Raw genomic sequence first — 27,881 nt, forward strand, 5'->3', positions numbered from 1 at the left:
TTCCAAGAACTCCATCAACGTCTCGAAGTAACAGAGGCGAGCAAACCTCGAAGATCCTCGAGATTGTAACAGATGAAATTGAACAGAAGGGCGGCGACTGCTGAGAATTGGAGTAAAATTAACTCAGTACTTCGCCAGAATGTCCGACTCGATTAGACTTCGAGAGACAACTAGCTCGGAAGCACCTGTGGTTCGACGTTCTTTCATGATTTGTCGAACAAGAGAACAAAGCCGAAGAGCGATTGGATACGGCGCCTTAAAATCCTTCTCGGGATTTACTTGAATCCTCGTTGAAGATTCATAGATACTCATTGACATATCGATTTAACGTCGCTGTATACCTTACAATTTGGATTTATGCGAATGACAACGTCACATCGAATCGACATTCGAGGCAGACTCCATTCAATCTTTAATCCGGATTCGCTCAAACATCCAATCAAAAATCATTCGAACGAGAAACGTTCCAACATTCTAACGTCTATATTACACGAAGATTCGTTCGCTGGCAAGACTACGCTCACAGCCACGAGTGTTGTTTTACTGTCACAAATCGATGTCGATCAGTTCGCCAAAATAACGTGCATATGTATTTAGATATCATGTGTAAACGAATAATTGCCAATAAACATTCAGTCACAAGTTCGAAAGATACTTTAAGCATTTTATATATCTTTGTTACGTGTATTATGCGAATTCTTGGACCTTCACATTCCCCATAAACGCATAAATTCATAAACGAAATTGATGAATTCTTCTTCCATCCCTGTCGTTAGAACTTCACCCTTGTAACTTCAAAACTTTCAAATCTCTTCGTCGCGTGTCAATCCATACATTGGAATCATTTGTTAGGAAGAAAATGCAGCTTGTAACGAGAAAATACAGCTCAACATCGCCAACAGTGATACCAACACCTATTGTGTAAAAATCGAAAAAATATGGCCAAGAGAGAGAGAGAGTGAGACTGTCTTGAGCTATAGAAATACAGCCGGCTATTCTTAATTGTCAGGCTGTTTAGAGCAAAGTCCTTTATCGTTCTATTCTCGGTAGTGGTCGGTTCGGACGGTTAAATTCTACCGCCGACAGGGACATTCAACATGGCGCACAGTATCACGGACAAAAGCGTAAGCATCGAAAACGCGAGCTACTTACCTTGGGTTTCCACGAAGAGCAGCGTGGTGCAGAGCGTTGAAGCCATTGTTGTTCGTGAGGGTGATGTCTGCGGCATGGTCCAACAACAGAGCCAACATGTCATCCCGTTTCTTAGAGATCGCATCGTGAAGGGGAGTGTCACCTTCGGAGTCCTAGAAACGAAGGAACAGCTTTCACTTACAGAGTGTCGTACACGGTTTTTTCGTTAGGAATCGATTACCCCGGACAAAGGATCGTGGGTCTTTTCTGGTTAAAACAGAGGGTTCTTGTTCGGAGAGGACACTTGTATTCTCGCAAGCGGATTATTTTTTGAAACCCCGGAAACCAGGAAATTTTACGAAGAAACACGTATTTCTTAGTATTAGAATTAGTAACTCATATTGCGTAAATATGTAAAATAAAATTTTATTTTCTTTAAATATATTATTTATTATAATTATATTTATTAAATTAATTTTCGTTTAAATATTAGGTTGTCCGAAAAGTTTCTTTTTTTTATGAGAAAATAACAGACGCACAATGTTTTTTATTTTATATTATTTTGTCAAATTACGTACGATCCAATTTGTTATGTCGAGATAAACACCGCGACATTTCACATATTTGGTTTCACGTTTGTATGAATATGCACTGTTGTAAAAATCACATTTGCGTAAGAAATACATTTTTCGGACAACCTAATATATTATTTCGAAAGGGGCAATTTATATCAATTTTGCAAAATGTATGTATTTTCAATATCTTGTAATTTCTACGTACATTGTCAAGTTTGTTTCGAACATCGTGAATACGATCGTAACGATCGCATTTCATTATCGTGTTAACGAAATTTCTAAATGTTTTTTACCAGTACAACACACGTAATATGTTCATAAAAAATTTCTGTAAGTATCCAACGTAACACGCCACTGTGTGCGCGTTACCACGTCCCAATAGACGAATATGATACGAGTATTATATTGGAACACTTGTATTTTCAAGAAAAATATTATTTCTTAAATTCTGGAAGGAGATAAGAATACGATAATGCAAAAATAAATGTAGAGACTTTTCTTCGTACATATCATTTACCTCTTCAACGACAACAGACTGCGGGGAACAGGAGGTTGCATTATATTTATACTGTGAAAGAGAATGTCATTCAGAAGCCGTAGGAACAGGAAAGAAATACCTTTATCCTAGCGCGTGCTTTCTGCTTTCAATGTAAAAATAGAAAGTAAAGTTCAATGTAAAACAGAAATTTTTCTTCGCGCTTCAGTATATAGTGCATAGAGGTTTTCTTCGCGATACATTATTCATATTTCAACAAAAAAGAGTGCTTTTACAAAACGCAAGAACCTGCACTCCATTTACGTCAGGCAAGATATTCTTTTCAAAGAAGTAAGAAAGCAATCCGTAGATATTATTTTTATAACTTTGTTATTACTATTTATTGCTTGCTTATTCTGTTCCATGCCGAATAAATTATTTTCGTACACCTTGAATATTTTCCATTTGTAATACGTGTCTGCAACTTCCTACAATTCCGAGTTCTTTCAACTCGATTTATTACGATTTTAAGGACGACGTAACTAAGAAAAACGCGGAACCATCTAAAAATTACTTCGCGTATTAATTTTCGATTAAATTCGAGCTTGATAATTTATTAGAACGTAGCGCTCGATATTTCATTTCATAATAATAGGAGATAGGAATATAAATACACTCGCTTTTGAAAATGTTAATAATTTACTTTCTAAGAATTTGATGTTCCAGTCTACCTAATCATTACGCACGCAAAAACTGTTATTCTGCATTTTATTCGCGTGTGAAGCGATCTCCTGCCAATTTTCCACTCCTCCCTAATTAAGACCTAACCAAATGCAAACACACTTGACGAGTTGACAAGCTCGATTTTCTCGAAAACGAAGCTTCCAAAGCAATTTCGTTGTTCTTTCGTATCCGCTTATTTCGAGTCATAGAATCGCCCTGATTTCGTTCGTACCAGGAATTTAGTCCCGAAAGGTACATAACAGACTTTACGAGATTAGTTGAATTACTGGAAACGAGTCGGTCGTACTTTAAAGATTCGCGGTACTCGAGAAAAATTCAGGGCGGCGTGGTGGGTGGTGGCGGGCCAGTGGCATCCGAGCCGGCTGCGTAAATAATAGGACATCAGGCACAGATACTTTATGGGATCAGTTGGAAAAATCCTTTGTATAACTCCAATAACCGTGGAGGATAAATCTGCCGGCGCTGTCGAGAACCGGCGGTGCTATCTCGCGCTATAAATGCTGGCCATGCGTCACGCCACTAGCTGAGAGCGCAAGAGAAAGAGGCCGTGAGGATACGACGAGGAGGGGGCGAACAGCGGACAGAGAATGAAAACCAAGAATGAAAAAGAAGCTTTCGAAAGGGGTGCGAGGAAAGGGTATAGAGATTGAGGTGAAAGTAGATATTTGGAAGAAGGAAAGTGGATGAGAAGAATGAAGCAGAGAGCTGCGTGTGTGTGCGAATGGGAATTGTCCGAGGATTGCACGACAGCCACGAGACCCTGTTTTATTTACCTGATCGCACCATCCTGACCATTATTCTCGCCAACGTTATCGAGCCACGAGGGCTGATCGGTGCACGATGCAGACCAGCCGTTAACTCCACCAACTTCGTTTCTACTTCCATGAACTGCAATTAACGGATCGCGATCGAATTAACGAGCGTAAAGAACACAGTCCAGGGAAAACAATCGCATGTACGCGACCGACCGATGAACAGGACTCGCTAGACTTCTACCGATTCCTGTCGACATCGTAATTTCCCTTCCTTCGGTCGTTTTTTATCCTTCTCGTGACGCCTATCAGTGTTTTCCGGCTTTATCGCGATCTCCTTTTATAACAACATGCATCGTAATAGCCAAATAATTTGCGGTTTACTCTTTCTATACGCGTAGAAGCATGTTTTTAATATAACGATAAATTAGAATGAAATAAATAAATACTAAAGTTCTTCGATTAGAGATAATCGTGGTGATTACTCGCTGAAACTTCTTGCCAATTGCATTAACGCTCGATCTTGGCTATACGTAACGTTGTACTGGTTAATTGTCGTTAATTGACTAAGTATAAGTAACCTTTTTCATATTTATAGAATTAGTAAAAAAAGTAACTATGTAAACGCGTTTTGAAAGAATTGTTTTATCTTGTCACTTATAGTTAATTGGACAGGTTGTAGACGATACGAAGTATGAAACATAACGCTGCTAGTCAAAAGTTTCAAATTACATACTTAGCAGCATTATGGAATTTTTTGCAAATTTTTTACGCTGACAGCAATTCACCTCCTCTGGACCTAACTTTTTCGCTTTAAATTTCACTTCTAAAAATTTTCACTCAAGACTTAGGAAACTTGCCTCGCGGTGCAAGGTTTACGTGTTTATCAGGTGCGCCAGAAAAAAAAACTATCAGAAAATTCTAAAAATTCAATCTCACCAATCACCTACTTAACTTAATCCATGAGAATTCATACGATAGTCAATAATTTCCAACTAAATTAAAAATATTTCTATCGCTCGAACCATAAAAATATTTCTATATCAGATCACACGATCCGGTTTATTCGCAGATGTTTGCTTGTCTGTTAGCCAAAAATCGATTACCAGACAATTGCCTATCGTTCCAAATACCAAAAAAGATTCGAATCTCTTGAAAATTTCAAAATCCTGAAAAGATCTCCAAAAAATTGATAAAAGCAAAAACACGAACGAAATAAGCTTCTGCGTAAACTCTTCGACTCCTGGTACGAAAACTAGCAAGTTAAATTCAAACGTGACCGTCGCGAAGGAGAATCGAAGCGATCGCTTTTCGTGAAAAATTTTGCGATCGTGTTACGCGAAGGACACGAAGATCGAGCAGGAGCTCGAGGAAATAGCAGAGCTCGTCTGGACACTTTCAATTTGTGACACTGTCACGCGTTCGTCCGCCCTCCCTATTCTCGTTCCACGTCGTTCCTTTCACTGGGAACGTAGCGCAACCCTTTTGCCATCACGAGCCACCTGCTTTCCCGACCGTTTCGCCCTCGTTTACCAAACGACACGCGATTCGTATCCCTCCGTGCCGCAGCTTTCGCACGTGCAACTTTCGAAAAAGCTTAATTCCGCTATTTCTTCCATCGATTTTCCTTCGACCCTCGCCCCGCCTTTCCTTATAGCCTTAGCTGACCATCTTGCGCGTTTCGATCGTCTCGATTCTCCTCGCCTCCGGCTCCTCGATTCTTCCTTATCGGTGACAAACGCCGGAAGATTTGTCAGATATAAGAAGTACAAACGGCTAGCGACGAGTTTTATCGGGACTCTGTATGGCCTATTAAACTCACGGTATTCCCCTTTCTGCCAGATAACTGATTTCAATGCTACGTTCTAGTTTCCTGGTAGAATCTTTATGCAGGCAGACCTTTCGTTTGACAGAATTAATAAATTCGATGGCAATGATACGATCGAGGCTGAGTTACAAAGACCGTTATGATAATTGGTATTGAACTTTGGTATGTCGTTGGCGAAGCGATCATTGCAGAACTCGTTCTGTAATCTGCGGTGAAAGTTTCTACAGTTCAGAAAGTTAAGGTATCTTTTCGTTGAAATATCGCGTTAAGTTTGAAGATAGAAGCGATAAAGATGCGAGATTTAAAGCGGTATCGTAGCTTGGATTTGTGTATATTGCTCGGAATTTGCTCCAACGTTCAAAGTGGTGTCCTTCATAAAATAATATGATATCTATTGGTTGGGATATCTTTTGATTAGAATTTTAAATAATTTAATTATTTCTTATAAGCTTTATAGGGAAACGGATAAAACAATATGTATTATTACGGTATACTTTTACTATATGGAACGTAAGTCTTTTTCACGTTTTATTCATCGAACATCCTTGGAAAGTCTATTATTATGTTTATGAAGATTTATATCAATTATCACGTAGTTACTGTTATCCAAGTTCTTTTCTAATAACAGTCATAAAAACTTTACCGCGTCATGGAATGATTAAATATTTACACTGAGCATGGCATTTTTAACATTTTAAACCAACAGTGCCCCAACTATCGTTAATCACGTCCAAGTAACAATTTACTATACGTCAAGATCTCGAACCCACAATCAAACGTGATCATAATTAATCGTCCAAATTGCCATAGTACACACATTTAGCAGGCAATGTTCTTCAAACAACCGGTAGCAAGATCAAACGCGAAAATTATATCGGTGCAAGGCCGCGTAAACATTTGGTAAAGCTAACTAGCCGTTTTAACGTGTTCGGCAAGAAACTGCCGTCGTCACGAAAACGTCTGATTGGACCACGACCAAACGTCAGAACGGATAGAGGGATCTCAGAGGGTAGCACGACCGTGTGTACGTATCAGGTGAACGAGTCGGGAAAATGAGAAAAGACAACAGCAACAACACAGCGGCAAACCGGTCAGAGCAGTGTGGATTACAATCAGTGGCAGTGTCGGGGGCCACCGAGAAGCGAAACGACGACGACGACGACGACGACGACGACGACGACGACGACGACGACATCGACGACGGGGACACGCCGAGTCGAAGCGGCTTGATTGCACCGCAAATATTGACGTGGCTAATTCTCTCTCACCCCGTTTACCTATCGAAGGTGACGAGCTACACTAATGAGGGCTTTAAGATGTCACCAAGATGCTAGGCAAACTCCAGTTTGCCCGCCGCGTCGTAGAAAATCGGAACGTTCGTAACATTTCAACGTTTTACCAGGATTTCTGATTAGCTTTCTGCAGGTTAGGATTTTCCTTGACAATAAAAAAAAAAGAAGGTAATTAATTGTATCGTATCCCGTGGAAATAAATCGAGGTTTTCAGGTACGATGATGTTTCAGATTGCGTAGCTTCGCTTCGTGTAGAATTATTTGTAATTTCCTTAATGAGATTTTTCTCTTCCGTCGTTATAAGGCTACTAATGATACCCCGCTAATTACTAGGAATTAATAATTATCGTTGTATTATTATATAACGCCACTCGTAATTAAACGGGTCGTTGAATTGATTTTCAATTTTCCGGACAACCTAATAGAATTGATTGACAATATGTTGTAATATATATATTGAATTTTAAAATAGCTTTTTCACGTATAATTGTCATATTTGTCAACTGTGGTGTTCGCGCGAGTCGTTCAGGAGCCATACCGATCGACTCCATAGATTCAAAGGTACAGAAAAGCGATGACGTTACGAACACTGTTTTATTAAATTTACCCTGGAATTTACTATCGCTTACGTTGCTCTTTTCCAGACGAATGAACTTACCGAAGTAAGGCGTACGTTTCTTGAGAATTGGATATTAATCGCGTACTTCAATTAGCAAACAGTTGAATTGATCGCTTCAACTTCCAAACGGCTCATATAATAAACACAATTACCATTAGTGCAATCAAGGCTGATCCATTAAAGCTTTTACATAGCTTCAATTGCAGGGGCGGGCAAACAGGCATCGCTAACGGTAAGCCAGGAGGATACTTATCCCCCCGATTCAAACTTAAAACCTCCTTTCTCCCATGATTCTTATCAATCCTAACGTGGTACACGCGCGCGCACACACGCGCCCCGAGGAAATCCAGGAATAATCCGCCACCGTACATCGGCTAAGCTCAACCGCTATTTTACAGAGGCGATCAATAGTGATTTCAGCCAAGATACAGGGCCACGCTGAAAGGACGGATGAAGGCGGCCGTCGAAGAGAAGAAAGAGAGAAAGGTTGCAACGAGGAAGATCAGAGGAAAAGAAAGAGAGGGAGAGAGAGAGAGAGAGACGGAGAGAAGGTGGAAAAAGGGGAAGAAGGAAGGGAAGAACGGGGACGATCTTCCGCCTCCTTCGTTACCTCGTCTGGCCTCGTCTCAGCAGAGACGAAGAGAGGAGTTGGAGAGGCAACACACAGTTCTGAGAAGATAATGCAGACCGTGAGAAAACGGAGAAGCATCCCCAAAGTCCGCGTCCGCGCTTGATTGCAACGAACCCTTCCCGCCCGTTTCCAGTTCTTACTTTTCAGCACGAGCTTCCTCCCTTTGGTCCGATGCACCTAACTGGAACGGGATCAACCAGTCTATAGGTGGCTTACAAAGACACAGACTCAAACGCCGGTATGCGGGTCGTGTAGCGAGTTCGACGCCTACGGTGAAACACGAGCGCAATGGGTGCAAAATCCACCCCTTCCGTGACGCACAGCTAAGAACAAGAACCGTCCGACGACTCGTTATGTCATCCTCGTGCCCTGACTGGTTATTCGATTTGTCGCGATTTTCATCCACCTGTGAATTTACCATCTTTGAAGGCTACTGGCGATCGATTATCGAGTTACAGTGGACGTGTAAATGGGCGAATTGTCCTTTGGGAAAGAAATTGTGCAGCTTCAGCGGACGCTGGGTGCACGAATACGAGCAACTAAGCGTATGAATTTGTACGTATGTGATTACACTGCGCGCGAATTGCTCGCCGAATGCTCCACGAACACTGATTTTTCAGAGACAATACGCGATAACAAAACTGGCGCTTGCTACTGTTGATAGTGGTAGAATTATTTTGATACTTAAGGAACTCTATGGCTTCAGATTGTTTCCTTTCTGATAGATTAAATAGATAAGATTTTTTTCAAGCGATAGGTATTAAAGCGCGAATTATTTGTAAATAATAAATTTACGTAGTAGTATACACGAATAGTAAAATATATTACTATTGACAATCAAAATAAATAATGGATACAGATAACAGATAATTGAAATTTCAAGCCTACTAATTTTATAATCGAAGGATACACAGTAAGTGCTCCTTCGAATTATAAACTAGCAAATTCGATTCCATTATGATTATTACAAATCGATGAAAGTATAAGGATAACCTACAAACTATAAACAGAAGGACCCATAAACGTAACGCGGACAAGATTATTCGAGGACATAAATTGTACGCGTACGTGAACCTTAAACTTCGATAGAACAAAGCTACAATCGTATATAAGAATTAACTCGATCAACTTTCTTTCCTCTTAGCAAAAAAAGAAACATATAAAATTATTAAAAACGCAAAATTGCCGAAATATCACGAACGAGTGCACGTAAAGTCAGAGACGCGCGTTGCATACGTTGTCAAGTTGTAATCACGATAGGCAAGTGTCACGTTGATTTCACGCCAAAACGTATGTACGCGCATACAAAGGGGGCTATGGCGTTATGTATGACCGCGCGACGTATATATCGAGCAGCACGAGCTTCTCTACCTGGTGAACACCGGGTTAGTTGGGACGACACACTCGTACAGAGCAGCGCGTGGCCGCATAATGTTACGTTTATACCTGACATTCATCATTAGCCCCGCTAATTTATGTTGAACACGAATGGTTCGGGCGAATGGGCTAATTAATATAAATTGCCGCCACGAGGATTACACGGCCGGCCAGCGGCGCCGTGATGCAATTCATTGTGTACTTTAGGAATCGGCCGAAAGCCGATTAAGCCTGCCAAGTTACCACTGACGGACGTGCAAATATTCTACCCTCCTACACGATGAAGTTAACCCTGGACAGACAGGGTACAAAAGCTCGCGAGATCGATGCACGGATCGATCGTTTTGTTAAACGCTATTGAAGCAAGACCATATCGAAAGGCATCATTTACGCGCAGCAACCTACTCATACCGTGTGCCGAATATGGATTTCAATATCGTGCGAATTTACTTTAGCCGAACTGCACGAACGTTTAGAGAATTAGCAATTCAAGCGTCCGTAAGACCGTAAATTGCTTGTTACGTGACACGAGTGAATGATAAATTGAAATCTTCGAAAAGAAGGAATAATCGCGTATACGTTGAATAAATTCGATCGAGTATACAGTATACGACGACGAGTATACGACGTTGGAAAAATAACCGTAATAGTTACAATCAGATTTTAAGCTGAATTTTACTTAATTTTAGTGTATTTAGTTCTAATATTTGTATTGCATATCTTAATCGCTATATACCATCATCAATCTTCGAGAATTAAATAATTCGACTTAACGTAACGAACAACGAGGATTTGTAACGTTTTAAAAAGATGTTTAACATAAATTTGAAATCACGTATCCATGATATGTAACAATAAGAATTCGTTCGTATTTTATAAAATATTTCTTAAGGTGAGAAATATATAGTTAAATCGAAAATGACCAAAAGAACGCGTGCCAATGCGTTGAATATCTTCCCATTCATTAACACCAGTATAATCTTCACCTGATAACGAGTAAGGTCTACACATTTCGGTGTTCCCTTCCTACTAACTTTTATCGCCAGCACCCTCTCACTAATTCAACCACATAAACTTTTATGACGCTATCTGTGTACCAAATCTTCCACTGCTCTTTCCTCTATACATATAGATTACACAGTAAGTAGTACATACATAAAACAGGATAACGATAGAAAAACCAATCATCGAGGGAAAAGGGAAGAGGAAAAAGACGGAGAGAAGCGAGGTGGAAAGAGAAGATGCAAAACGTGGAACGAACCAGGAACTGACCACGTGCAGCAGTTCAAAATTACGGCGGGAATCGATAACCCAGTTCCTCCAAGGATGGCCGCCGCATCGCGTCGTGGATAGGCGTCGACGAATGCGATTCGCTGAATCGAAACATCGTGATGAGATCGTTTTTTCCGAGCACGTCGTACCCGGGGTCCCGGTTTGCGCTTTATGACAGCCGGTTCCCCTCCAGGTACCGTGTACCGAAGGTAGTATTAAAAAAGAAGAAGAAGAAGGAGAAGGAGAAGAAAAGATGAAGAAAAAGGTGGAAGAGAACAGGTGGAAGGAAAATGAAAAAAATAGGAAGGGAGAAAGGAAAATTGGACTCAAGAGAATCTAATATAGCCGACTGTTAAACCGTACCAGAGTAAAATGAAAGGAACAGAGTAGAGGAGTAAAGCGAAATGAAGAAACGCTTTAAACGAAAAAACGTCTTTTCGAACGCGACCGGCTCGGAAACTCTTTACCGTTTTCACGGTGATATTACACGCGGATATCGCCGCGGAGATGTTCCTTTTTAAACGCTCCCGCAAATATGTTCGTTCTATCCGTGACAACATCTCCCGCTGGTCAAGTTCCTCGCCGCGTCTTCGTGTTTAGCTCCTTCTTGTTATTGGCTCGATCGGTGTCTTAATTTCACGGAAAACGGTTACTCGAAATGGGGATGTGTAGGAGAAACTCTTAAGCCTGGAAGATCGGATAGCAGTACCGGAGGTAACATTGAAGGCACGTCGATGTCACGCAGAATGTACATTGATGGATTTTGTCGTAGCCGGCTAGCAATTTCCTTTTCAAAAGACCAAGAAATTCCTTGTTTATCGATACACCAGCAATTATTACATAAGATATTGATGTTAATTTATTTTGGATTAGATATTAAGTACATCTTGAATCACTCGTGATTTTGCTCTACAATTTTCAAAAGCATTCTGTAACCCTCCGGATGGGAATATATTTTTTTCAAACTCCCTAGGGTAAATTGGTTCGTTACTGTTCAATGGTCAACGTTTTCACTGTTCTAGACTTTCCAGATACTAAAAAAAATTCCATGGTACTCGTCAATGTTTCTAGTATATCATCAACAATCGCTCGGTAAATCAAACGTTTAAAACTTGTTATTTTGTGAAAAATGCCACTGGACTGACTTTCACCATTACGATTCTCAGCCATTCCATTGTTTCGTTACACGTATGAGATACGTCGCAAAAAAATAATCGTTCCCCATAAAATGTTCCGTTAGGCGGAAATCATTGGACAGGCGTAAAAAGGTGACGTCGAAGAAGGAAGGTGAATTATCTCGATACGCGTAGTATTTCTGAGAAAAAGATAGTTCATCGTGAGATCGATAGCACTATCCTAGAATCGACTAAGAATCCCAGGAGCATAGGAACGCTATCGTCTATCAAATTCATGCCGGGATCGGCAACATTTTCGATCTAGTTACACTCTCGGCTCTGACGATACGTGACGATACTGTTAACTGTGGAAAGAAATCGCGGAGACGCCTCTCTCTTCCTCGAGTACGCGACAAGAGGGCCGACAAAGGAGCCAAGGAAACAGCTTTTGCATAATTCTGGCGAAACGTACGGAGAAAGTTCGCCGGCATTGCACGCGCAGGACAAAATTTAATTTAGCAAGGCGAGTCGAAAGAGAGCAGAGTGGCGACGAGCAAAGCGTAGAATAGCGGCGGTCACAACAATAACTTTGGAAAACCCTGTCCTACCCTTCGCAACCGCAACCACTCGTTGCTTATTGCTTTTAGTATTAACTCACCCCTCGCGCCATACAACTCTTCTCCTTGTAGGATCGTTCTTTGTCACGACAGAAAGCCAGGACTTTATTCTAACCTGTAATAAGTTGTTCCTCCCGAGTCTCTTTCTTCGTCGTCCCCCTCTTTATTCTGTTATTCCTTTACACTATTTTTTTATCCCTCTTTTTCAGTAGGTTGGTGAACTAGTTTTACTTCTTTCGAATGGTTTCACGGAGATCGGTTGTTTGGGCACGCGATACGCGAAGTTCTCTGGCTCGATTTTTATGGAAAAGAGAATTACCATGTTGGAGTAAAACATTGTTGATGGTCGGTTTAAACGAGCGTTGGGAACGATATGAAATTTTCACAAAACTTGAAACAATATTTTGACGAAACGACCACCGGGTCTCTAACAGCGTTAGATTCTTTCGTACAAATATTTGGAAGACAAAGTGCGGGCGAGAGAACGTATCATTTGGGATGATTTGACGGAAACAGAGGATCCTTCAAACGTATCGCCGCTAAAAGAAATATGAAAAATAGTTGCTATATCATATAGGAAATGAGCGAGCCTTTGCATTCAAGCCGGAGGATGTTCTTTCGATTAATTGATCGTATTACGAACGATTCCGATGTAGAAAATTGTACAGAGAATATGTATAATAGACAAGAATATACAGAATCTACTTACATCTTATTTTTATAGCGTGCTCGTAGAAATATAAGTTTACGTAAACAATTGAAACATAACATTTTATACGCGTCGATAATCTTTCAGCGCGTTAAACCTCGTAATTGTGACTTACAGTTGGCTATAATTTTTTATCTGAGAAGTGTACCAGAGAATTCAACACATTTCACCACAGCGACGTTAAGGGTAAAATGGAAATCCACCTTCCAAAAGCAATATAACCTTCTAATCCGCAATAACAATAAATTAAGCCGGGACGTGCACCACATCGCCGGATAGTTTCGCGAACTGGAAAATCAGTTGGCAGAGTCGCATTCTCGGCGGTGCATCTTCTTCCAAGTGTTTGCACTGCCAACAGTGAACGACGATATCATCCATCAAGGTAGTGGTTTAGCATGCTCTTGTCAGTCCTTTCTGTATCACACAGGTCCGCCGCTCAGTCGCGAACACCGGGCAAACTCGTCATCGTGTCAACGTCGATCAAACCATCAAAATATCATCGAGTAGCGGAGGAACGCCTAAAGCAACGAGCACTATCATCCATCAGAGAATCTTTGTCACATGTAAACGCCATTTCTCTTCTGGTCTGTGCGCGATGCAACGACGATCGATACCAACGCTCCTCTCCCTCTCTCGCTCTCCCTCTTTCTCTCTCTCTCTCTCTCTCTCTCGCTTGTTTCCCCTCACGTCCTCGTTCTATTCAGCTGCATATGTCGCCGAACATGCTCGCTAATTCGGCACATTAATCACGCATTGCTTATGGATACGGTTTAAGGAAGGATCGCATCGAATTGTAAATTTCGTTCGTCCGTTGCCGCCATAGCGCCGCCCGAAAACAGAAATGAACCGTGACCACGGCGTGGCTCGGCGTTCTATTTTGCAATATCGATTGATTCATGGAGCCTGGATACGTCGTATGATCGTGAAGCTTCGTTTGCAAATCCAAGAAGCAAAAAGAGAGAAACGCGCTGTCCGCGATATTTGCTTTCGGTTTAAGTGTTTTGAAATTCGGAAACAAGAATCGCGACCCATATTTACATTGGCGAATCGAAAGAACGAAAAAAGAAAGAGCAACCTGCCGTCGACGATATTTGATTCGGGTTTATTTAAATGCTTCCAAGTGGAATAAAAATTCTGATCGATCTTGCGCAAAGATACTGGACAAGATTTAAGAAGAGGAAATATTTTATGATTTCACGAATACGATAGGTATTTTGCTTTGCGAAAGGTAAAAGAAAACCAGGATAAAGGCAAACGATGAAGCAAACTGAAGTATTATTTCGTGCTACTACATATACGTTGAACAAAATAATACGTTTATCTCGTTTTTACTCTTTACTCGCATTAAAACTATCGACTATGAAAAATACACGAGAAATATTCCTATCTTACATCAAATTTTAAATTATTTACGTAAATAATGAATTATTGAATTTTATAAAAGAAAAGGAATACTTATTAATTGAAGAAAATTTATATAATAGATAATTACAATAAGTACCTCGGAATAATCAATTATGCTACTGCATTATGGATTGTATTTATAATATTTTACTTAATATTTAAAAATTAAAAATTTAATATCTAAAATATTTAATTGTTAATTTACTTTAAAAGTAATATTTTAACAAAATTTTTCCAATAATTTAATTTGATAAATTCATCCAATATATTACAGTATCCCCTTTTATCGTACGAAGAACAATAAAATTAATAATAAATGCAGCCAGTAAAACTAAATATCTAGTTTAGAAGAGGATAATCTTCTATCTCTCGTCGCAACGACGTTCGTTATATACGTACATCGATATTCCAACATCCATGTTCGCTGCACATTTGGGAATAAGTGTACTTGAAAGAAGAGCAGAATTCCGTCTAGAAATCCGTCGCAGTTCTCGCTAGCGTGCAAGATATATGCTTGTAGGCCGCTACTAGATCCTTCCGAAACAATGGCGCTCTATAAATCGAACAGGGAGAGTGAAAAGCAATGAGATTGTTTGGAACGGATCTGTAAGCCATTCGAGGTGGCACCATGTGAAATATAAGTCAGAAACCGATCGAGAACCATTTCGCTCGAGTACCGAGTGGGTGGACTCCTTTACACACGTCGAGAACTGGCGCCGTCGAGAATACGAAAGAAACTATAGAACCACGAAAGCGTTCCCCGTAATGTAACGCTGATATATTTCCGAACAATACCATCGATAAGGAAGATTGTTGGATCGCTTGAGAGCTAGGAATTAAGATACCGTGACAATTTCTTCTCGTTTTAATTGTCTACAATTAACGAAATAATATTTTCTTTCCGATTTTCACATAACTGACAAAATTTATGTAAATGTTTTAAATCGAAGATCGCTATCTTCCCTCTTTATTGGCTTTCTTTTCACGACGAATTATTTATACATTTAGAAAATTTCCAACGAATAAGAATGATACGTGCGAGTGTAAGTTCATAAGCGAATAATTTCCTTTGAAATTAAAAATCATTACATTCTTAATAAATTCGAATTATTTCGCCTCTGAATACATTCTGCGTTGAACTGCTCGAAATATCAAGGCCAAAACACGGTCTCAATTCCAATTTTTACCTACAGAAACCTACCAGCGCTGTTACATTCCCTTCGAAACCACACGTATTAACAACAAGAGAATTGAACCTCTTTCGAAATACCTGCAGATCTAAGCAGGAGCTCGCAACGTTAAATCATCTAACTCAAAGATCTACGATACGAGTTATAAATTACAAAATAGAGCTCTCGATGAGAAAGTACGAGAAAGCGCGACGGTCGTTGAGAAGTTAAAGAGGACGAAGGAGGCGAAGGTAGGTAGGGTGACCGGAAGTCTGGCGAAAACTCTTGCAAGGACCTCCTCTACGCGTACGTCACCGACAGCCGAGCACCGGCTGATTCGCGGCGATGCTGCCGGCAGTTTACGGGTTCCCGGACCGACCATAACTTCGGGCCAGACAATTCATAAAGCGACCGAGCTGCGACCAGAGGAAGAAGGTGGAAAAGCGAGCGGAAAGATATCTTCGGTCGGCGTGGTTCGCTGGACTGGTGGTTTGGATGGGTGGATGCTTCTCGTTGGGTGGAGTCGCCGCCACCAAAGTGCTCTCTAAATTATTCTCTCGAGCGTCACGAATGGAGGGGTCTTGGAAAATGGAGCTCGACCCGGGCCAGAAGCGCTCGACGACTCGCGAGCCCGCGCGGAGAGGAAGCAGGGAAAAGAAGAATGAACGTCGGATACAGAAGCTTCATTGCTTCCGGTTGCTTACCACCACGACTATAGTGACGCTGATTCCACCTGTACGAATTAATTTTCAGCCTGCTGGCCAGCAGTCGACGTGAATGCAGTGACAAATAGAGTGAGCTTCTTTGGTTGGTCCACTGGAGTTCCAGTTCAGTTTACCGCGCTATTATATGCACGAACATTAATTTAACGTTACCATTCTTGAATTATCTTCGATCTGACAGTGTTTTCTAGAATTAAAAGATATAATATAAGAGTTTTGAATCATCAGCTTTACTACGGAGTGACATATCCTGGTTGGATTTACACGAGTTTATTTTCATTTATTACGCTATTGTACGTTTGCTTTTAGTTTGGTTTATCGTGATCTCTTAAAAGTTTGAACATTTCATCTTGTTAAAAGCTTTGGATCACTTTTCCAATAGCATCTCCTTATCGTTATGAAATTATACAGTTTTTGAATCAGCTGTCCTACGAATATCCTTAATCGAATTTATACACTATATTGCCTTGGCTTTATATTCTCACTGGTTGATACCATGATACATAATCTTAATGATTGCGAGACATAATATCATTGTAGATCCTTCTATCCGTAATTTTCTAATTAAGCTGCAGCCTGTTTAAATACTATTAGTGTAGATAGTGTATCATCGCTATTCCACGATATAGAACGACAGTAGATAGATTAGCACTTTGTCGTTAATTTTAATTGAATTATGCGTGACATAAAAATTGACCTCGTGAACTACGGATGTTTATGAATTTATAGGAAATTTACACGTTGAAAAATTTATAGAACGCGCGTCGTACGTAAAAATATAAACAATGTCCGAAGTGAAATACTTCAACTACTTTAATTATGGCGTTTGAGGAAGCAAATATCTGTACAGATTCTACTTCTTTATAAGCTTTCATAAATATATGAATTTGTATAAATATCCGTAGTGTAGAAATAACAAAAATCGTGTCTAAACCGAGTCGAACAAAATATTTTCTAATTGTAAGTCGAAACTAAACTGCAAGAATAAGATCATAATTGAATGCATATTACAATTTGTCGAGAATTTAGCCATGGCATATATCCAAGACGTATCCCACTATTGCGGACGTTTCGATCCCTATAGCTTATGGATACGATTTACACATCCATGCGATTCTTGGTCCAAGTCCAAACCAACGTAATCCACTTCTCACGGTAACAATGCACCGGCAACCCCACAACACCAATGACCATAGATCCGAATTAAATCTTATTCCAGATATTAACATACAGTAAGATATACACGGACTATCCTCGGAATAACGCCACGAAATATTTGCTATCACCGTATACTTCCAAAATGAATACAAGTAGTATGCTATTCGTTACTTGTAACAACTATAAGAAGATGTGAACTAACAGTAACTAATACTAACGAACAATAAAACTTGAATTAATTTCTATACGTAGTTTTCACATTTGCATTTTAATACGAAGCGCGCCAACAAAATTTCAAAATGTTCCAAATCCAAATTCTTCTGTTAAATTAGTTAAATCGCGCGCTGTAATTTATAGCTCCATATGAAATTTAAAAAAAATCTGTGTTTTAATACTAAGCGCGCCAACAAAATTTCAAAATGTTTCGTATAACGCATAAAGTTTTCTATGATAAATATTCAAGTACTTTCGCGAGCCAGTGTAATTGAAAGGAAGCGGAAACAAGTGGATACTTCTAATTTCAAAAAAGTCGATTTGCCACACTCTGCTCGGCTCACTCTGTAAAACACAATTCACGATCGTTTGACTTGTCGCTTAACTTTTGATTCGGCATTGATTTCCAGGAAAGCGTAAATCTGTAATTCTAGCACGATACATCGACGACGATCGGACACGCAATGCCGTGACGCACGCGCGACACAATTTTCACTTCTGGATACGCCGCTGTTCTCAGACTTGTTAAGAAGCGAGGCAAGTTTACCGGCTTTACCTCTATCGAGTCTGAGACGCCATTGCTAGGACCAGAACGTTCTCAGCCCCGTAACAGAGACGAAAGCGAGCAACGGAAGTGGTCTCAGGCGGGTGAGCCAACCGGCGGACGGTAGAATGTGAACGAGATTAAAGTATTTGCAACTGCAAGAACAACGCGACGAGACTGTTAACCAGCGAACACCTTCCTGTCCCGTACTTCCCTACGTTTCTTCGACGTTCGCAAAGTAACGCATTGTGCAACGAGAAACTACCAGCGATAGAAGAATAGTACTTTTGCCTAATTTCCGAAGTTATATAAGAATTGTTCGTGCTGTAATTTGCGTCACGAAGAGTGGTGGATAAGTTTTCTCGTTTCAAGAGAATGCCGAAAATAGAGTATCATGAGAAATTTTAGTCGATAACATCACACTACTTAAGGTACAACTAAAACTTGCTTGTAGAAAAAGTAGTTTTTCTATTCTAAAGGACTATATAAATTGTAATATTCGTTCTTATTAAAAAAAAGAAAGAAATCGTATAAAAATTCTGATTTTTACTATCTATGAAGCTACTGTATAATACAAATTCTTATAACAAATTAGTTAAATCGCGCGCTGTAATTTATAGCTCCGTATGAAATTAAAATAAGTATCGATCGGAGAATATAATCTGGCGATCTTAAAACGGTACTCTATAAATTTGGAGGTGAGAGACAATTTTATGTCAATGAAATCGAAGACAAAAATTGAAGATCGAAAATAGCAGACGAATCGCAACTAAACAGACACGTTCGAAATTCCGCAATGATACACATAATTACACGAGCCATTTGCTTCTAAACGAATCGCTTAATAACGAGCATAAAACTCCATTAAACTCTCGGTATGTTAAGAAACTGCTATCGTCGAGCTTTAGTTCAAGGTTTTCATCAGTCGGCAACGTTAAAGCAACTTTATGAGGAGTAACAACAAGTAGAATTTATGTGTTTGCACAGCGTAACGCGTAAACTTTACTATCGCCACTTACATACGAACGACCGACACAAAAATTCGAACAATTACGAACGCTAATTAGAGAATTTAAAGCGATCGTCCCGAGAATTTCCCTAATCTTATTTCAGCAACAAAAGTTGCTACGCTTCCGCGACTTTTAACAATAAAGTCTCGCTGGGAAAAATCGTGTAATCGAAGAGGAATGCGAAAGAAAGTTGACATTTTATTCCTGAAAAGCGTTTCGAAAATATACTATAATTTCTTATTCGCGTCACTTTTATAATGGACGAAGAAAATTATATAAAGAGCATAGATGACAAGTCTATCCTTCTTCTTGTCATTTACATATCATTAGTAACTAAAATAGTTGGAAAGGAAATAGCTTTTTAGCTCGAAAGGTATATAAATCTTGCAAAAATAGATAGATCTATTCTGCCACTCTCTATATCGAAGACATTCCTAGAGGATGTGTTCGATGGTAATTTGGAAATTGCAGATATCACAAGTAGGTCAGATTCGGAAATTAGATGTCCGTGTGCGAACGTAAACTGGCCAATTCTAAATATGGCTAATGTTATTCGCTGTTTATGGCCGAGATTTGCAGCGATTCTCTTTTCTAATTACCAGATAAGAGCAAACAACTGCGAGAAGTATAATTCTCGATTTAACTTTAATTATACCATTTAACGAACTGCAGTTCGTTAAAACCAAAGGAACCGTAACGAAAAAAGAAAGAAAGGGGAAAAAGACAGAAATAACCTTCATCTGGTTCCCAATTGCAGAGTTTGTACAACGCAATGAAACTCGCGATGCCACTACCACGGCTGACGATACACGTTAATCCCGTTACTTCCGTAGTCTTAACTTCGTAATCCTCGAGTCCTGATTTATGCAGCAGATACTCGAGAGATAACTCGAAAGCATGGTAGGTCACATATTCTTAAGACCGTCTCAAGGAAAGCTTCGCCGTGTAGGAAACTCTGCAGACGAAACGCTTGTAATATATTCAGAAGAAAGTACAGACCACGCGTAACAAGTTTCCGAAAGTTGCGCTGTACCGATCGAAAATAGTGGAAACGTAAATTCAAAGTTATTTGAACAACATGTAAACGGAGCAAAGCGTAAAAATATTAATCTAAAATAAATAATTAGGATCTATTTTTTTAATTTGCCCCACTTTTGCGATATTCGCAATAATTTACTAACAATATTAAATTGACCCCCATAATAAACAAAATACAAAGGTATTAAAATTTGAAAATTCATGACTAATTGGTATTTATTTTCATACCTCGTAGAATAATCACGACGATTTCATGATAATATCATGCGTTGTTGCGCGCATAATAAACAAAGTGTAAATAATTAAGTTGATCGATGGGAGTATAGGTACTGCATTTTCCTGGTTAATGCGAATACACGGTAAGGATAACACAGGTTTTTATATTTTCCGATATTTTCGTGAAATCTCGCGTAAGTACATGTACATATACATGTACGTTTTCTAAACAACGTTTTTACGAAATTGTTCATTCAGTGAGATTTACTAGGAATCGTTTATTACGAACATCGCAAAAACAAAATTAAACCGCTAATGAACAATTAGATAGGTTAAATGTAGCTTTGTCGGATAAACCTGCAGCATTAGCAAACCACAAACGAATTGTTTTTCATCGTGAGAGCGTTCTAGCATATACAGCAGAATTAACGATACGCAAAATCAAGTAATTTAAACAGAAACAAAGACCACAGTACGTCCATTACATTTTCCTAGCGTTCTAGGAGAAAACTAAAAAAAAAAGATACTTACAACGTCGCGCTGGATATAGTCTACATACATTACGATACTCGTGACACAATGAGGAATCAAATATTTTTAATGAAATGAAGAAAAAGAAAGAGGATACGAAAAAAAAATTAAACTTCACTTTATCTTGTAACTTTTAATCTAAGAGGACACAATTATCAATTAAACGTAAATGCAAATATTATTATCTTTCTATTACAACTGAGCACCTCAAACAACATTACCTACAGGGTGATCTAATACGTAATTTTGCAAAATGTCAAGGTACAATACCCTTTCCCTCTTTTCTAAAAGTTATACAGCATTTTTAATCGAAAACGTCAATACGTATTATATTTTACACTTTGTACCAGATACGCTCTGATTTATAGTATCTGGTTTGTTAGCAAAAAGAATGCGACGGAATATTTATTGCTGCCAGCTACAATGATACTAGCATGTAACAGTTATAACAAGAGAGATGCTAAATCATCCATTGTAGAATGATTTTCTCCAAGCCACATACGTAGATACGTATATGCATAGCAAGATTTCTATGTTGCACGATACAGTTAAAATACTCACTATATTTATTTCGAATATTTGAGAACGCTCTTGTAAACATAAATCTTAATATAACATAATGGCTGTTATGGATGTTAGTGCAACAATTCGTACCGTTTCAAATAAAAATTCTAAACTTCAGTTAGTTATTATGTCTACTATGAAATTTACAGAGTGAAAGTTAGAAACAACAAGAAAGAGAAAAATGCACATAACAGTCTATAAAACTGTCCACACCTAAAATTCCCTCTTGTAAGAAATTCACATACTGAACGGCAGTAAACAAAGTATTATAAAACAATCTTCAATAAAAAAGCAAACGACTTTTCGGGTCGTTTTCAACTTCCTCGTTTTCGCGATTAAACTCCCGTTTCATCTAACGGTCCGTAAAACTTAATCTCTTCTGATGGAGACAGTTCAAGCCATAAAGCCTATTCCGTGGCTATCATATTGGTATCGCCGACTTACTCCATATAACATTCGTCGATTACTTCGTATCAACCTATTCTTTAATTGCACATATTTACACACAAACTCATCGAATTAGCTTCCTGTTAAAATCTGGATTTTATTGCATAAATGTTATTCTATTTCCCAGAAACTTGGCTTACTTTCATGAGTTTATTTATCGCCAGAAAATGGTATAAATAATAGAAAATACTAAGTTAGATTTAAAGAAAGATATTTGTAACATAATCGCTTTTCTAAGCCTCTCGATTTATCGAGTTGATCAAGCTGGCTTCTGAACGACTCAGTTGTCAAACTGAGCAGAAAATCAATTGAAGTTATAAAGATTAGCATACGTAAAATTAATTGATAGATATATATACACAATTCTTTTTTAAACAAATATATCAACACTAATTATTAACTCATCAACAGTAAATGACTTGTAACTTCAATGTGATCGAGATAGTCGTGTTTCATTACAGTACCGGTGAAACTTTGAAAAGTTTCGTATAAAACGCGTAATAATACATATTAGAAAATGTTTCTCATAACAAACGTTTAAATATTTTAACGAATCGATAGCCATTTAATATGTAGATATGTAAACGTGTTTTACAACGTGCAAAATGTACTTTCGTATAAAAGAAAAAAAGAAACGTAAAATGACGAGAGTAGCTTCGGTCCCTAGAATAGTTTCATCATAGATCGATTTATTCCGAAACAACCGTTTCAACAATTGCCGCAGGCTGCCATTTCGGGTTAACAGAATTACAAGAGCTAATTAATTAGAGACCAGAACTAGTCGCTTCGTGAACAAAAAGCCCATCGGGCAGCGAGGAGGCAAGTGCGGAAAATAAAAGCGATACAGGAAATAGTGGGCAATTATTTTGGCATGCAGCTGCGAAAGAGCTAATTATGCGCATTGAAACCGCGTCCCATCGCTTGCAAATGGGCCAAAAACTGTTTCAATTACGACGACACGCGCTGCACGCGTTCTGCATTAGTCACGATTGGCGATTTCAATTTCCTACGGGCTCCATTGATGCCATGAGCAAATTAAAATCCTTTGAGCCACGCCAGAAAACCGGTATAAGGCCAATTTAACTTTTATGATTTAATTGTTTTCAATGGTTCGTAAATTCTCGGAAGACATTGACCGGACGTTTTGATCGCTGGAAAGCGATATATTCCGCGAAAACAATGCATATTAATTACACCGATGTGTGCCGCTTGCAAATTTATGAACGTCGATTACCAGTCGTACTCTGCTCACGTTAAATATTACATTTTTATTCAAATTATTTTCCAACTGTTCGTATCCGAGTGGAATTTCATTTTCATCTCCATTGTTGCTTCTTTTTGTTTTTTTGTATATCGTTAATCAAGAAAAATACGTAAATACTCAGTTGACTAATTGGTAGATATCTAATATACGAATAATATGTGATATTCGTCTCTAGAAATGTGTCCTACGCATTTGTTGTATGCTATTGTTAAATTATATCGCTAAAGTAATTCTATGATTATTCGACTTGTTCTCACGTAACCGGTAGAACGTAACATTATACTTTTTGGTTATCTATATTGCTAAATTATAAACTTCTCATTTAGTGTAATTAATTCGAGACATATGCATTTGATATGAATCGTATCAATCAAATATGCCATTACCCATACGCCATTGTATCCAAACGACTATTATAAAATAAAATATCTGCTTGTATTGAATATCTGTGCCAAATATTCTTAAAATTTATGAAATTTAATTAACTTGGTCCATTTCAATGATAAGCAACAGAGTCGATTTAAATATAAAAAAATACCTTTTAAATAATTTGATAAGCCATGAAATACTCGTTTCTCATTCGTATCTCGGATTTTTATGAAAACTTGCTAATCGAACTTTAAACTACCCTCGTTTATATAGAATTTCTTTCCTTCTATATACGCATAAAATATACTTACACGATTTAGCTGGAGAAGCCTAGAACACCGTCTATGTAATTGGATTACAATAAGAGAAGATATAACAAATTAATAAGAGAAAATATAACAAATTTACAGCTTCCTTTTTCGCATTAAAAAAAAAATGTAAATATTCAAGAGCAATTTCAATTTCTCTGCAGAGCTTTAATACAGAGAAAAGTTTTAATATAAAAAGATAACGTGTCAAATTCGTGGTTCACAGTTGACAATTTCATCGAAATCGTTAAAAAAAAACAGGGTCCCTCTATTGGTCGCAAAAAGAAGGAATCTCCTTCGTCCATTACCGATTACCGGGAAAATTCCTAAAAGGAAGCTCAATAATTCAGAGTAGCGTTGAATCAATATACAGACGAGACATGGAAGTATCGTTTCTCGGCCAGTCCATTTGGGAAATCGTCCCTTGGCCGAGTGTCCCTTCACTGGGTGTCAATAACCAAAATAATACGCAATACATCAGAGAACCTGAACCAGAGATGCTGCACGGTGACATGTTTATGGCTGTCAATGTGATGTTCTAACCCGCGAATCACGAGCCGAGAATCGCGTCGACGCTGCGCTCGCTTGATTTATAACGTCGATCCACGCTGATACCGACGCCTCAAAAACTGAACGTCTGACTTCGATCTACGAGTTTTCCATCCAGCAGATTACTCGAGCGGATTACGTAACGAAACTGTCGATCGTGCAATGTCCCCGTGTTTCTACAATCGTACTTTCGAAACGTTTCGAATATATATTCATGGGGGGAAAATATTTTATTTTGTGAAATCGCCGACTGGGCATTTCCATGGCCTCTAAATTTATATGGTTTCGAGTTTGTTGAATTGTGGGAATACTTTGTTTCGTTTCTACGTTGTTAGATTCCTCGCTTTGTTGAGAATCGTTGGAACAAGTTTATGTTTCTTAGGATGTTTGTCATTTTTATCAGAATTAATTACTCGATTATACGATATTCCTATTCTTTATGTATCATAAGTAAAATTTCCAATGATATAATACGATAAGAATGGAAAAGTGTTAATTTAAATTGTTTATCTAATTTTCAGCAAATAAAACGAACTTTGTATATTTTGAGAAAACGTTTAACTGAACGTAAGACTGAAATGAAAAATTATGACAAAATAGTAACGAACAATAATTTGTTTTTGCCAGCCTATTATAATATTAGCATTTTCGCGTTTTTTTCTTCAATGTCCATTCCCGGTAATACGTCTACCTACAGTTTCTTCTTTCTCATCGTTATTTGCTATAACAGACATATTAGGTTGTCCGAAAAGTGTCTTTCTTTTACAGACACGTCTTTTACAACGATGCATCTTTATACAAACATGAAACCTAATCTATCGTTGTGATGTTTATTTTGGTAGAACAAAATGGATCGTACGTAATTCGATAAGATAATATAAAACGAAAAATGTTGCGTATCCATTATTTCCTTATGGAACGAAAGAAACTTTTCGGACGACCTAATACGTCCAATTTTATCCGCATAGCCACTCGCTCTCCCGCGACAACATTACACGTAGAATAAGAACGCTACAGAGAAAAGTGGAAATACTGGAACTTGCGATCGCTACACGTACTATCGTTTGCAGGTAAAAATGTAAAACTCGGTCAACAAAATCAGCAAACTAATATCGACCATGTTAACATCGAACCCCATCAACAGATGAAACAAATTTACCTGCGTTAAACAAGTAGTTTACACTAGAAATGTGCCATGGTTCGGCAATAGCCCTGCTAGCATCACTTCCGTTGAAAGCCAGCGGAGGTATTTGTTGTTTAAACGCAAACCTAAGGTCACGCAGAACTGTTTGCGAGTAATGTGAATCTTCCTGGGGTCCTTTGACCACGTCTCCAGAGTATACCGTCGTCTTTCTACTTGTCAAACACGTGTACATACGGTAGATACTGCACGAAACGGAGTAGTTGTAGCAGAGTTACTGCCGTCGCTATATTAACTCGGTACGTGAGTTGTGTGTGTTGCAGGGATCCTTGAGTCATCCCACTATTGCAATAGGAATGGACTAAAGCTGAGAGAAAGAGAATGGGAGGGAAAACAGAAGGATTTTTTGGAAAGGAAAAGAAACGAGGGTAAAATAAAGAGGAAAGAAAAATATATGTGCGCCGGAGGGAGGAAGAAGGAGAGTAAAGAGGAAAGAAAAATCGTATCGAGGAACGCGATTGCGAAAGAGAAACGCGGAAGGAAAGTTGAGAGATAAAGTACGTAAAACCAATGAAAATTTGTTGCGTCAAAAAGGAAAAGGAAACTAGAAGGTTTCGTTAGTTAGAAGATAACATTTAACGTGGTTAGTATTATGTTCTTTTTACTATAGCTTTTACTATAGAACGCTGGTAAAGAACAAAATCGAGTGGAACAGGAAAATGAAGAAACAAAGTGGAGTAGAAATAAAATTAGGAAATTTACTTCCCTGTGTGTTGTCATCTTAAAAAAAATGGATTGGTTCTCCGATAGAATGGTTGAAAGAGAAACAAAATGAAGAAACGAGGGGATTAGAAGGGATGATCGTGAATGTACGGAATTACAAGACACGCGGGACCAAGCCTGTCCCTGGACTCATCTCGTCCACGTACTCGTCGCTGATGGCATAGCCAACGTAAAAGCACGTGTGGGATTTATCATCCTCGCAATTTCTGACCTATGCGCATCGTGAGAATATTCCTTGCATGCCAATACAATTTTCAACTAGGTTAACAGTTGTTACAGCGGCGTGAACTTTACTCTAAAAAAAGAATGATGTTGAAAGAGCGTGGAATAAGTGGAGCTCTTTGCTCGCATACTTGAAGACATACAATGGTGTTACTTGGCAGATACGTTGTTGTACGTGTAGGAGATGATACTTCGTGTATACACTTTTCTTAATTATGCGAATATTCCGAATCTTTCGACAATGTTCTTAATTTATTTTAAACGTCGATGTAAATTTACGTGTATTAAATTTCTCATTTCTAGCGGCAAGTGCCAAAACTATTTGTTACTAATTACCTGATTAACCTTCGTTTCTATGTGATGTACGGTACATTTGTATTCTCAACTAAACAGTATAAAAATTGTTTACTAAAGATAATATAGAAGGTATAGTATCCTCGGAAAGTTGTACTTTTCGTTCATATTTAATTTCATAGAAAAATCTTTACCAAAGGAAGGAGAAAGAAAAAGATCTAAATAAAAACTCGCTGTGATTTTTCTTTGCGAAAGAATCGTCCCATGCAACACCATCAAATATAACACAGTATCCCTCGGTGAATCCATCGGAACAAAATATGCCGAGCAACGTTCTTGGAAGGTAGCATCGTTCGGCTTGCAACTCCCCCCGGTATTTTCTACGTGCAACGAGAATAAATCATCTTTCGCAGTCTTCCATCTGTATAGAATAGGACATCCTCGTGGAGAACGCCCCGTTGCCTATCTCCGTGGAAATAGCAACTTTTTGAACTTATACATCGATCAGTAATTTTTCAAGTATAGGTACTTTGAACATTTTCGAAAACATAGTATGCAAGATCTAGCAGGACTATGGGCTATTATTTATGCAAATATAAAGATAAATGATCATTTTCTATCATTCAGTTTACTACATTTACTTCCTATAAAATGATGTAATATTTCCCATAAATCTTGATATCGTAAATAGAGATATAAAATTCAATGTAGCGAAGAAAATTTGTATGTTTCTGAAACACATTGCCGTGGAATATCCATAGATTATATATCGTGAACGTCGATACGACTATATTCATT

At 38.5% G+C, this 27,881-nt stretch overlaps 1 protein-coding gene across 1 annotated transcript in view; it reads right to left on the reverse strand.

The window, feature by feature from the left end:
* Window positions 1-1,131: 1,131 nt before the first annotated feature.
* LOC117206969 (E3 ubiquitin-protein ligase MIB1) overlaps window positions 1,132-27,881 on the reverse strand; it is an 82,582-nt gene continuing 55,832 nt past the window's right edge. The window contains exon 9 of the mRNA XM_033446721.1: window positions 1,132-1,304. Within this exon, the coding sequence (XP_033302612.1) occupies window positions 1,149-1,304 (156 nt within the window). The 3' untranslated portion in view covers window positions 1,132-1,148. The remainder of the gene's footprint in view (window positions 1,305-27,881) is intronic.

The sequence above is a fragment of the Bombus bifarius genome, unplaced genomic scaffold (genome assembly GCF_011952205.1).
Source record: "Bombus bifarius isolate JDL3187 unplaced genomic scaffold, Bbif_JDL3187 scf7180000008014, whole genome shotgun sequence".
In the NCBI taxonomy this organism is placed as follows: domain Eukaryota; kingdom Metazoa; phylum Arthropoda; class Insecta; order Hymenoptera; family Apidae; genus Bombus; species Bombus bifarius.